This window comes from Oratosquilla oratoria, chromosome 1 (assembly GCF_046742065.1).
Source record: "Oratosquilla oratoria isolate Oo_2021 chromosome 1, ASM4674206v1, whole genome shotgun sequence".
Classification (NCBI taxonomy): domain Eukaryota; kingdom Metazoa; phylum Arthropoda; class Malacostraca; order Stomatopoda; family Squillidae; genus Oratosquilla; species Oratosquilla oratoria.
The window spans coordinates 94,109,020-94,121,812 of NC_134777.1; the positions used below are offsets into that span (position 1 = coordinate 94,109,020).

A 12,793-nucleotide genomic window follows, 5' to 3' on the forward strand; every position below is an offset into this window, starting at 1 on the left:
AATACTCTTCTTCTCCACAACCACCAGACAGCCGCCTCCTGAAGCATGTCCACAATCATAACACTCACTGCTCCATCAACAAACTGAAAGAAAACACATTGCTACATGCTTGATCCCTTGATGTCTTCCCTTTGAATCCTCTCCCCTTGAGAGAACAGGGCCCACCTGGCCAGGCTACATTACAGCCACCAGCCAGTCATCCTAAGTTCCCAGAGGAAGCTGGATTACCACATTGCATGTAACTACAGAATGTATCATTTCACCCAATACTATACAAAACATTATGGAAGTCTGCAATATACACAAGCGCACATGCCAACAACATAACATACACTACAAGGGATTTGTGGGAAAACCTTGTTCCAGCTGTGACGTTTACAGGACTGTTTGGCCAGACAGTCTAGGGAGCAACAACAACAACAGCAGGGCTCTGTTCTATCCCCCATGCTCTTTAATCTATACATGCATGACTTACCCACACCAGACACCTCAGAAATACAAATCCGGCTCCGGCGCTTGGCCTTCGAGCCAAATATTCCATAAATCAATCAATCAATCAGAAATACAAATCTCTTCCTACGCAGACGACATAACAATCGCATGCACACATCGTAACACAGACAAAGCTGCAGAAATAATCCAGCCATACCTTGATACACTCAACACATGGTTCATCACAAACAGACTCAAAATAGCTCCAACCAAATCTACAGCAACACTTCTCACCAACTGGACAAAAGAACACAAATACATACCTCATCTCTACATCAACAACACTCTAATACCACACACAAACACACCGAAAATTCTTGGTGTAACATACGATACATCCATGTCTTTCAAACAACACATCACAAACATAAAAAACAAATGCACACCTAGACTTAACGCACTTAAGTCAATCACTGGAACAACATTTGGATAAAACAAAGAAACTAATACAACAATATACAAACAATGCATACGCTCAGTGATGAATTATGCGAGTCCTGCATGGGCTCTTAATCTCAGTGAGACACACCACAACACCCTTCAAATCATACAAAACAAAGCCCTAAAAACAATTACAGGCTGCACAAATACAACACCTACAGACCATTTACACCATGAAACAAAAGTCCTCAAAGTCAAGGACCACCTCGACATGAGAGGCACACAAACACTTGCTGCAGCCACCACAAACACATCACACCCGCTACACTACATAGCAGAACACCCACACACACCAAGAAACATTAAAACAACCCCCAAAGACCTGTATCACACACAGATACTCTCTTCTCTTCCTCCACAACCACCAAATACCAGCCTCGGGAAACATATTCATAATCATATCACTCACTGCTCCATTAACACACTGAAAGACAACACACTGCTGCATGTCAGACCCCCTGATATCCACCCTTCTGAATCCTCTCTCCCACGAAAGGACAGAGTCCACCTGGCCAGACTGCGGTGCGGCCACCACCCAGCACTTCTAAGCTACCAGAAGAGGCTGGATTACCGCATTGTGGACAGCTGCCCAGGATGTAACACTTCACCCCATACCATACAACACATAATGGAAGACTGCATTATACACAATCATGCACGCAAACAACACATCATACACTCTATAAAGGATTTGTGGGAAAACCCAGTTTCGGCTGTGGCATTCCTTGGGGAGACGGGACTGCTCGGACAGACAGTCTAGGGAACGACAACAACAACAACAGCAACTGCCACCACCACACCAATACACCATTATCAGATACCTATCACTGGTCTCAGCAGAAAATATATGATTAGGATATTAAAAATAAAATCATAGCTTGTGTAACTCGTTCCATTGCCACAGGCCTCTTGTAGGAGACCCACAGACCACAAGTGCTAATAGCTACTGGATTGGCCCATAAGTCATTCAAGGAAAAAAAAATTATGTTGTCTGGGTAAGATGAGTGGTGTAGTGTAGGATGGGGTTCTGTCTTCTGTGTGGTGGTTGCATCTAAGGCATTTTAAGTTCATGACAGGGCCTTGTCTCTGTTGGTACTGTTTCAATGCTGGTATGACTATGTTATAGACATTCATACATAATTCCCAGAGTTGTTTATAAGTTTGTTCTTGATTTTGTAGGATGACATCAATCTGAATGGACTTAAGAAACATAGAACTTCTTCAGCAGCACCAGCACCTCTCACAGAACGTGTAAGTGATGTTTTTGTCCTAAGTTTGAAAAGTACGTTTTTAACTGTGGCATGTTGGTGGGAAGGGGATGGATGGGAGTGGAGTATGTGGGGATGGAATGGGTGGGATCGGATTTTATGCCTTTGTATTTTGGCTACCTCCCTTGCAAGGGGTTAAAAAGCCTTTGGTATATGTATGTTGGTGGCATACTTCATTTTATTGTAGTAGCATCAGATGATTTTATACAGCTTAGGATCAGAACTTGTACATATACCATGGGCTTCCTCTCCTTTACAAGCGAGGTAGCCAAAGTCAAAAGACATATTTCTACTCCTACTGTTTCATCCCCAGCCATTCCACTCCCATCCACCATCCCTCCCTCTTTCTCATCTTGGCTCCTTCTGAACAACAGTCATCCCTGTATCTCACCCGTTGCCCTGGGTTGGAAGCAATGCAGCTAGACACAGCACATCCACAGCAAGGCTGTTTCATTTAATCAGCAAATCCCCCCTCTCCATCCCATTCTCCACTCACCCCTATCTTCTGCCTTCTCCCTTCCTCGACAGTCGTCCCCTTCTTGCTCAGTGCTCCTTTCACCCCATCCATCCATCTCATCCTCAGTCACCCCCTCATGTTCACTCCATCCACCTCTGCCTTCTACACTTCTTTTACTAATCTTTCTTCACTCATTCTTTCCATGTGTCCAAACTATTCCAATATTCTTTCATGAACCTTATCTCCCATCTCCTTTTCTGCCCTTAATCTCCTCATCTCATTTCTCACTTTATCCAACCTTGTAACCCCTACCATCCTTCTCAGACATTTCATCTTAAACACATTTAAACTCTCCTCTCTTCCTTTCTTTTGTTCCATGTCTCTGCCCCATACAGTGATTCTCTCAATCTACAATTTACCTCAACCTCCACTCCTGCCACATGCGACCCCAAGTATCTAAAGCTATCCACTTCCTCCAGCTTCTCTCCTTTAAGACTCACTTCCAAATTGCTGCCATCCTTTCCCCTTGTACATCTCATCACCTTACTTTTACCCACATTTATCTTCAACTATCTTCTTTCGCACACCTTCCCAAACTCCGTCACTAACTTCCTTATTCCCCCCTCTGATCCTACCACAAATGCAGTGTCATCACCAAACAACAACTGGCTTATCTCCCACTTTTCTCTATTTTCTTTAACCTTCTCCAATCCCCTGCCCGTTACCCTTGCATTTACCTCCCACACCACCCCATCCATGTACATATTGAACAGCCATGGCGATATGACACATCCCTGGCGCATTTCCACCTTTACCTCAAACAACTCACTCTCTCCATTTCTAATTCTAACAAGGGCTCCACTATGTTCATAAAAACTCAACTACCCTTAACAGGATTCCTCCAGTTCCATACATCTGGAAAACCTCCCACAATGCCTTTGTGTCTACCCTGTCATAAGCCTTTTCCAAATTCTTAAAGACCCATAAAACATCCTTACCCTTTGCTAAAGCTTATTCACATATCTGTCTTACCACAAAACTCTTATCCTTGCAACCCCTACCTTTCCAAATTACTCCCTCTGTTCCTCTTCTAATCCTCTTAATAATATCCTCCCATAAGCTTTTCAAACTATTCAACAAACTGATCCTTCTGAAACTCCTACCATGGCAGCTGGCAGTAATGTTGGTAAACTGTTGAGGAGCAATCTTCACATGGGTTAAATGGGAAAGAGTGGAAGAAACAGTAATGATAGGAACAAAATGGATGACGATTTTCCTCTTTCATGCCTTGCCAACTTTACAGCTGTTTGGACATATATATACTCTATATATTTTTCTCTCTCTCATAAATATACGAGTACATGTATAAGGTCTTAGATTTCGATCAGACTAGTGACGTATGTCAGTGTTGCAGTTCATCAGTAGCCCATACATCAGAATCACACAGTTTTTGTTCATTTTGTTTAGAAATGGTTAGTATAATTTAATTTCAAGGATTATGATGATGATTATGCCTGCAATTTTTTTAAACAGGAAGAAGAGATGAACGAGATAAAAAAGTTGGAGGTTGGTGTTGATATTGGAGTGGATTCAAAGCACCAGACATTGGCAGGTGTTGCCTTCCCTATTGTCAGTGATGGGTTAGCGGCACTCAACAAATTTGCCAAAGGAGAGTTGCAGTATGTGCAACTCAGGATTGGTAAGTGAAGATTGATTTGATAGTGACTTGTATAGATTATAATGTTTTCTTTGTTTCATTTTAATTTTTCTTTAAATGTAGATGACAGGAAAGGGTAGATTAAAAAATGCTGAGAAGGTTTGGATGCATGGAAAGTGTAAGGAGCTTGGAATATCTGGAAAGCAGAAGTGGATGGAATGAACTTAGGAAGGCTCAGAATGAGGTAGAAGGACAGGGGAAAGGGAGCATTGGATGTAAAAGGAATGTCTGTCAAGCAAGGAAGAGAGTGCGAAAGGTAGGAGTGAATGGAGAGTGATTGTAAATGAATAAAGAAATGGTATGGCCCAAAGGGATGCTCTTGTGTGCTATGTGAATGTTTTTGATCAGACAAGGTGTGAAGGGGTCACCATATAATGAAGAGGTGGGGGTAAACCTTCCCTGGCTGTCAGGCTATGGAAGCATTGTGTCTTGCTGCACTGTCATAGACCCGAGTTGTGTGGCAGGAGACAAGGATGACCATTAACCCACACGGTGTGAAGAAGAGTTTTGAATGGTTGAAGAATGAATGGGTTTTGGATACATGTAGGGTGGGTATATGCTTTGACTTAGACACCCTCTCCCCTTGTAAGAGGGAAAAAGCCTTTTGGTATGTATGTATTTATTTGTTTCTTCATGCAGTGAGGATTTCAGATTGGTTTCTTTGGGTTTCGCACAAAGTGACATTAATGTTGAAATTTGGTGTCATACTTTTTTCGTTGTTCTCCATTGGACCAAAATATTGGAAAGTATTTGGAGTATGCTTGGAACGTTAAGTCATGCACGAACTATTTCTGAAATAGCATTGTAAGATAATCACAAACTGGCATGTAGCACTGGTGTTCAGTGGGTAGTGCTAAACACAGTGAGGGTTTCTGATTGGGTTTTTTGGGTTTCATGCAGAGCTCGCGTGCACTAGCACTGACATGAGTGTCATGCTGATTGAAATTTGGTGTCTTACTTTTCTTCTTTTTCTTCTTTGTTAGCCCAAAACATTGGAGAACATTTGGAGCATGCTTAGAACATTAACAGTCATGCACGAACTATGTCGTGAAGGTCCTGCATTTGATGTATTTATAGTTTATCTATTTATGTATTTATTCCCCTTATGCCTTCTCTTATACATGGATGGGGTGGTGCGAGAGGTAAATGCAAGGGTAGTGGGCAAGGGATTGGAGATGGTTAAAGAAAATGGAGAAAAGTGGGAGGTGAGCCAGCTGTTGTTTGCGGACGACACTGCGCTTGTGGCAGGATCGGAGGAGGGATTGAGGAAGTTGGTGGCAGAGTTTGGGAGAGTATGTGATAGAAGAAAGCTAAAGATAAATGTGGGTAAAAGTAAGGTGATGAGATGTACAAGGGGTGAAAGTGGCAGTAGACTGGAAGTAAGCATTAAGGGAGAGCGACTGGAGAGTGGATAGTTTTAGATACTTGGGTGCAAATGTGGCAGGGAAAGGTGGAGTGAAAGTGGAGATAGAATGTAGATTGAGAGAAGCGAGTAAATGCCTTGGTGGATTAAAGAGTGTAATGAGGAATAGACATTTGGGAATGGATGCTAAGAGGAGACTGTATGAAGGAGTGATTGTGCCAACAGCACTGTATGGGGCAGAAATATGGAACATAAGAGAAGAAGAGAGAAGAAGTTTGAATGTGTTTGAGATGAGGTGTCTGAGAAGTATGATGGGGGTTACTAGGCTAGATAGAGTGAGAAATGAGGAGGTGAGGAGGAGAACAGGGGTGGAAAAGGAGCTGGGAGATAGGGTTGATGAAAGACTATTAGGATGGTTTGGACACATGGAAAGAATGAGTGAAGAAAGACTAGTAAAAGAGGTGTGGAAGGCAGATGTGGAGGGAGTGAACATGAGGGGATGTCCTAGGATGAGGGGGATGGGTGGGGTGAAGGGGGCTTTGGGGAAGAGGGGAATGTCTGTTGAGGAAGGACGGGAGAGGACAGAAGACAGGGGTGAATGGAGAATGGTTGTATATGGATGATGTTGTGATTGCATGAGGTGGAATGGGCGGAGGGATGGGGGGTGAGGTAGTATGTGTGTGCAAAATTTGATGCAGCCCGAAGGGATTTCTCCCCATCCTCTCCTTTTATGCAATGGGGGGACGGAGAGGGGGGGGTCGCCGATTTAATGAAGCGGCCTTGCTGTGGATGTGCTGTGTCTTGCAACACTGCTTCTGACCCAGGGCAGTGGACAAGGTGCAGGGATGACCCGTCATTCATGAGGTGCTAAGATAAGAAGGAGGGCGGAGGGGTGTGGAGTGTATTCAGGGATGGAATGGGTGGGAATGATTTTATGCCTTTTTCTTTTTGGCTACCTCCCTTGTAAGGGGGAAAAAGCCTTGGTATATGTATGTATGTATGTATTCCCCTTATGCTACACTGCCTGACACTCACCTTTTCCAGACAGCAACACAAAGCCCCTTCTCTGAGTGACTTTTACATGCATACATATACCAAAGTCTTTTACCCCCTTACAAGGGAGGTAGCCATTACAAGGGTGGTAGCCTTACAAGGCTAGATCTACTGACTTTTAGGTTAGCTAAAATGTTGACTGTGGCCAGTTTCCTTTGGTGTGTGGGTCTTTTGCAAGAAAGAACATGGGCAACAGATGATTGATTGGTGATTGTGATCAGAGCAGTTATTAGGCATTAATCCCTTTTAGAGTGTCAGTGTCTTGTATTTATTGTGCCTGTTGCCAAACATTTTTATTAATTTGAGAAAAATCTCTTCCCATATGGCTTCATGTGTCACTTAACTTTTTTGCAAGTGTCATGTTTGTTAACTAATGCCAGCTGATTTTTATTCACATGAGGAAAACCTTACTCTAAAGAATTGTGTCCTTTGGTCCTTTGTATATCAAGGATTTGTTTTAAGGCTCTAGAGCTATATTTTGCATAACATTAAGCAATCACCTATTTTGAAGATACATTTCATTTTCAGATATTGGTGCAGAGGAGATTCAGCTAGCAAGTCAGGCAGCATCATTACAGGTTGTTGACTTGCCTGCAAGGGTTCCAGACAATGCTGCACGTTACCATATCTACCGCTATGACCACAACTATGAAGGGGACTTTTATCACAGTGTTGGTAAGTATTTTTTGGTCTGTAATGAGTACAAGTACAACCACCACTTCACTTATTCAGTCATGCAATTGCAACTTTTGTTTTCAAATATATTGTATATATTTCCTCCCTTATAAGGGGAAATAATCCTTTTGGTATGTAGGTAGCTAGATTTTCATACGTTTGTTGGCTTACAATAGAAATTCTGTTAACCCTGAAATGATCGTTTTTTTCCTGAGCTGAATAAGATGGGTGATGAAAATGGGGGAGGAATAAGAAAAGATGAGGTGAAAGTAGTTATTAAAATGAGAGCAGGCAAGGCACCTAGGTTAAATGGGTGTCATGCAGAATGTCTAAAAAAGGGAGCTACAGTGATGGTGGACTGGCTGGTGAGGTTGTTTAATGTTTGTCTAAAAGAGTTTATAGTGCTGGAGGACTGGAGGAGTGCCTGTATAGTTCCGCTTTACAAGGGAAATGGGGACAAGTGTGAGTGTAGCAGTTTTAGAGGGATCAGTTTGTTGAGTGTAATTAGGAAGGCTTATGGGAGGATTTTGATTGAGAGGATTAGGAGAGGAACAGAGGGAGTAATTAGTGAAGAACAGTGTGGGTGTAGGAAAGGTAAGGATTGCGTGGATCAGATATGTGTGGTAAGGCAGATATGTGAGAATGCTTTAGCAAAGGGTAAAGATGTTTTTTGGGCTTTTATGGATTTGGAAAAGGCTTGTGACAGGTAGACAGGAAGGCACTCTGGAAGATACTGCAGATATATGAGATTGGAGGAAAACTTTTAAGAGCATTCAAGAGTTAGAATTAGAAATGGAGAGTGTGAGTGGTTTGAGGTAAAGGTGGGACTTTGCCAGGGATGTGTTATGTGGCCTTGGCTGTTCAATTTATACATGAATGGGGTGGTGCAAGAGGTAAACACAAGGGGGATGGGCCGGGGATTGGACATGGTTAAAGAAAAGGGAGAAAAGTGGGAAATAAGACAGTTGTTGTTTGCTGATGACACTGCACTTATAGCAGGATCAGAGATGAATCAAGGAAGTTAGTGACAGTGTTTGAGAAGGTGTGTGAAAGAAGGAAGTTGAAGATAAATGTGGGTAAAAGGTGATGAGATGTACAAGGAGAGAATGTGGCAGCAAATTGGAAGTGAGTATTAAGGGAGAGATACTGGAAGAATTGAATAGCTTTAGATACTTGAGTGCAAATGTGGCAGAAAAAGGAGTGGAAGTAGGGATAGAGTATAGATTGAGAGAAGCAAATAAATGCCTTGGTGGATTATAAAGTGTAATGAGAAATAGACATTTGGGAATGGATGCAAAGAGGAGGTTGTATGAAGGGGTGATTATGCCGGTGGCATTGTATGGGGCAAAAATATGGAACATAAGAGAGGAAGAGTTTAAATGTATTTGAGATGCAATGTCTGAGAAGTATGGTAGGGGTTACTAGGTTGGATAGAGTGAGAAACTAAGAGGCGAGGAGAGCAGGGACGGAAAAGGAGTTGGGAGATAGTGTTGATGAAAGAGTATTGGGATGGTTTGGACACGTGGAAAGGATGAGTGAGGAAAAATTGGTAAATGAAGTGTGGAAGGCAGAGGTGGATGGAGTGAACATGAGGGAGTGACCAAGGATGAGATGGATGGATGGGGTAAAAGGGCCATTGGGAAAGAGGGGGATATCTGTTGAGGAAGGAAGAGAGAAGACAGAAGATAGGGTTGAGTGGAGAATGATTGTGTATAGATGATGCTGTGATGCATGGAAGGGAGTGGGTGGGGGATGGGGAGTTAGGGAGTGGTTATATGTGAATATTATTTTGATGCAGCCCATAGAGATTTCTTCCTGTCTTCTCTTTCTCTGCATGAGGGGGACAGAGGGGGGATTGCTGATTAAATGAAACGGCCTTGCTGTGGATGTCCTGTGTCTTGCTACATTGCTTCTGACCCAAGGCAGTGGGCGAGATGCAGGGATGACCTGTCATCCAGGAGGAACCAAGAAAAGTTGGATGTCCCTGGGAGGGGTGGTGAATAGGAGTGGAATGTGTGGGGATGAAATGGGTGGGAGTAGAATTATGCCTTTTTGAGTTTGGCTACCTTCCTTGTAAGGGAAAAAACCTCTTGATATATGTATGCATATATATACATATACCAAGGGCTTTTTCTCCCATACAATCGAAATAGCCAAAGTCAAAGGCATAAACCCACTCCCACTCATTTCATCCCCACATACTCCTCTCCCATTCACCACTCCTCCCTCCCTCTTTTCTTGGCTCCTCCTGGATGACGGGTCATCCCTGCACCTCACCCACTGTCCTGGGTCAGAAGCAATGTAGCAAGACACAACACATCCACAGCAAGGCCGCTTCATTTAATTGGCGATCCCTTATATAGAAAAAGAGAAGACGGAGAGAAATCCCTTCAGGCTACGTCAAAATATAATTTACACATACTCTTTCACCCCCATCCCCCACCCACCCCCTTCAGTGCATCACAGCATCATCAATACACAACCATTCTCCTATCTTCTGTCTTCTTCCTTCCTCAACAGACATTCCCCTCTTTCCCAATGCCCCTTTTACCCCATCCATCCATCCATCTCATCCTTGGTTGCCCCTCATGTTCACTCCTTCCACCTCTGCCTTCCACATCTCTTTTACTAATCTTTCTTCACTCATTCTTTCCATGTGTTCAAACCATCCCAATACTTTTTCATCAACTCTATCTCCCAACTTCCTTTCCACCCCAGCTCTCCTCACCTCTTTGTTTCCACTCTTTCCAACCTAGTAACCCCTACCATACTTCTCGGGCATTTCATCTCATTTAAACACCTCCTCTCTCATGTTCCATGTTTCTGCCCCATACAGTGCTGTTGGCACAATCACCCCATCATACAATCTCCTCTTAGCATCCATTCCCAAATGTCTATTTCTCATTACACTTTATAATCCCCCAAGGCATTTACTTGCTTCTCTCAATCTACATTCTAGCTCCATGTGTACAAGTATATATATGTATGTATGTATGTATGTATGTATGTATGTATGTATGTATGAATAAGATTACCTGGCAATGGTCAGAAACCAATCACTTCCTTACTCTGGGTGGCCAGAACTAATTCTCAAGATGATCACCATCTTCCAGAGTTGAATAGGATGGACTTTGACTGTGAAGTAATGGAAGGTAACCCAGAGCTAGATAAAATTGTGTGGTGGGATCCTATGAGGATAATAAATGTTTGCTGATGCGTACAGGTTAATGCAACACTATATGAAGGTTATTTAAGCATAATTGAATTCAAGAATGGTGACAAGCCTTTTAGGATAATGATAATCATTACCTTGAGTTCCGCTGATAAGAAATTTACAGCCTCACAGTGGCTGGTGATAAACCCAATCCTTCCCGTGGATCTCTCGGTAGTAAAGCTGGAATGTTTTCACAGTGTTGTATTAGTGTGTTGTTGTATTGTTGTATTAATGTATTGTGTTATTGTGGGTTACCTAGGAGCCATGAGTGTTCTGCACAAGAGACTTGGGATAACAAATTGATTATTTTGACTTTTTATATCATTTTCAAAGTGGGATGGTTTGGATACATGGAAAGAATGAGTGAAGAAAGATTATTAAAAGAGGTGGATGGAATGAACTTGAGGGAATGACAGAGGATAAGATGGATGGATAGAGTGAAACAGACTTTGAGCAAGAGGGGAATGACTGTTGAACAAAGAGAGGAGAAGGCAGGGGATAGGGGTGAGTGGAGAATGGCTGTGTATGGATGATTCTTTGATGCAGCCCAAAGGGATATCTCCCAGTCTTCTCTATTTCCCGCATGAGAAGGCTGAGAAGGGGAGGTTGCCAATTAAGTGAAGTGGCTTTGCTGTGGATGTACTGTGTCTTGCTGCATTGCCTCTGACCTGGGCAGTGGGCAGGAGACAGGGATGACCTTTCATCCATGAGAAGCTAAGATGAAAGGGTAACAAGAATGGTGGATGGGAGTGGGTGCATGTCTTTGACTTGGCTATCTTCCATGTAGGAGGGAAGAAGCTGGTATATAGATAGATTAGTTGTGTTGTATTATCATGGGTTACCTGGAAGCCATAGGTGTCCTGCATGAGACTTGGGGGTAACAAATTGATTGATTATCAAGGGACTGTTTTTATATTACCAGCTTGTAGTAGTGGGAGGGTATTGGTATTGAGTCTCTGGAATGACTTGTTAGCTAATGCAGTTGCCACTGGTTATCTTAGGACCATGGGTCTTCTGGAAGAGAGACCTGGAACAGTGGATTAATTGATTGATCAGTCAGTTTGTAGCCTCAGTTCCCAGGAACAAATGATGGATGCCTGGAAGTAATGGCCTAGCAAGACCTACATCAGAGAGAATCATGTTCCTGTCACAATAGAGAAAGAGGAGGTATAATCCTTGCAGATAGAAAACACGTGATAATTTGTGATTTGTCTTTTTCTTGTATTTCCAGTGTTCATCTACTCCATGCCAGGCTATGCTTGTCCAATCAAGGAGCGGATGTTGTATTCCAGCAGCAAGAATCCTATTACCTATCTAATTGAGAATACAGTTAATGTAGGAATCACAAAGAAGGTAGGTTGTAACAAGAAAGTTTTATGTGCTTTAAAGTATACTCAAAGCAAAATGATTGACTACATGTAGTCAAAGTGTATTTTAGTGTTTTGCTAAAAATAACCAGCATTTCTGTCCTTTGGGGACAATGCCATTTCGGAGAATTTGAGTCATGGAGGTGGTAAAAGAGGAATCTAAGGAGAGAAGTAGAAACAAGGGATAGTAGGAGCTCCATTGCCTCTGACCCTGACATTGGGCAGGAAACCCTTCATCTATGAGGAACTAAGATGAGAGGAAGTGATGGTGGATGGGAATGGAATGTGTGGGAGTGGGTGTATGCATTGGCAGACTATGTTCCTTATAAGGTGGAAAAGGCCCATGGTATATCAATAAATAGAAGCTAAAAGTGATCATCAGTCTTTTGTAAGTACATACATACATATACCAAGGCTTTTTCCCCCTTACAAGGGAGGTAACCAAAAAAGGAAAAGGCATAAAATCATTCCATCCCTAAATACACTCCACACCCCCTCCACCCTCCCTCTTATCTTAGCACCTCCTGGATGACGGGTCATCCCAGCACCTTGTCCACTTTTGTAAGTAGAGACTGATTTTCAATCACAAAAGAATTCTGTGTGACTTGGTGTCCATTTGTATACCAAAAGGCTTCTACCCCCTCAAGGGAGGTAGCCAGTCAAAGCATACATCCACCCTTCATCTATCCCACACCCATTTGTTTTTCTTTTAAAAATACATTTGCTCCTTGTGGATGTAGAGCCAT

General features: G+C 42.6%; 1 protein-coding gene across 2 annotated transcripts in view; it reads left to right on the forward strand.

Annotated features, from left to right (window-relative positions):
* twf (twinfilin actin binding protein) overlaps positions 1 to 12,793 on the forward strand; it is a 48,621-nt gene that overhangs the window by 29,301 nt on the left and 6,527 nt on the right. For both annotated transcript variants that reach the window (XM_076181631.1, XM_076181685.1), the window contains 4 exons: positions 2,113 to 2,184; positions 4,192 to 4,357; positions 7,320 to 7,466; positions 11,912 to 12,033. In XM_076181631.1, coding sequence (XP_076037746.1) covers positions 2,113 to 2,184; positions 4,192 to 4,357; positions 7,320 to 7,466; positions 11,912 to 12,033 — 507 coding nt within the window. The remainder of the gene's footprint in view (positions 1 to 2,112; positions 2,185 to 4,191; positions 4,358 to 7,319; positions 7,467 to 11,911; positions 12,034 to 12,793) is intronic.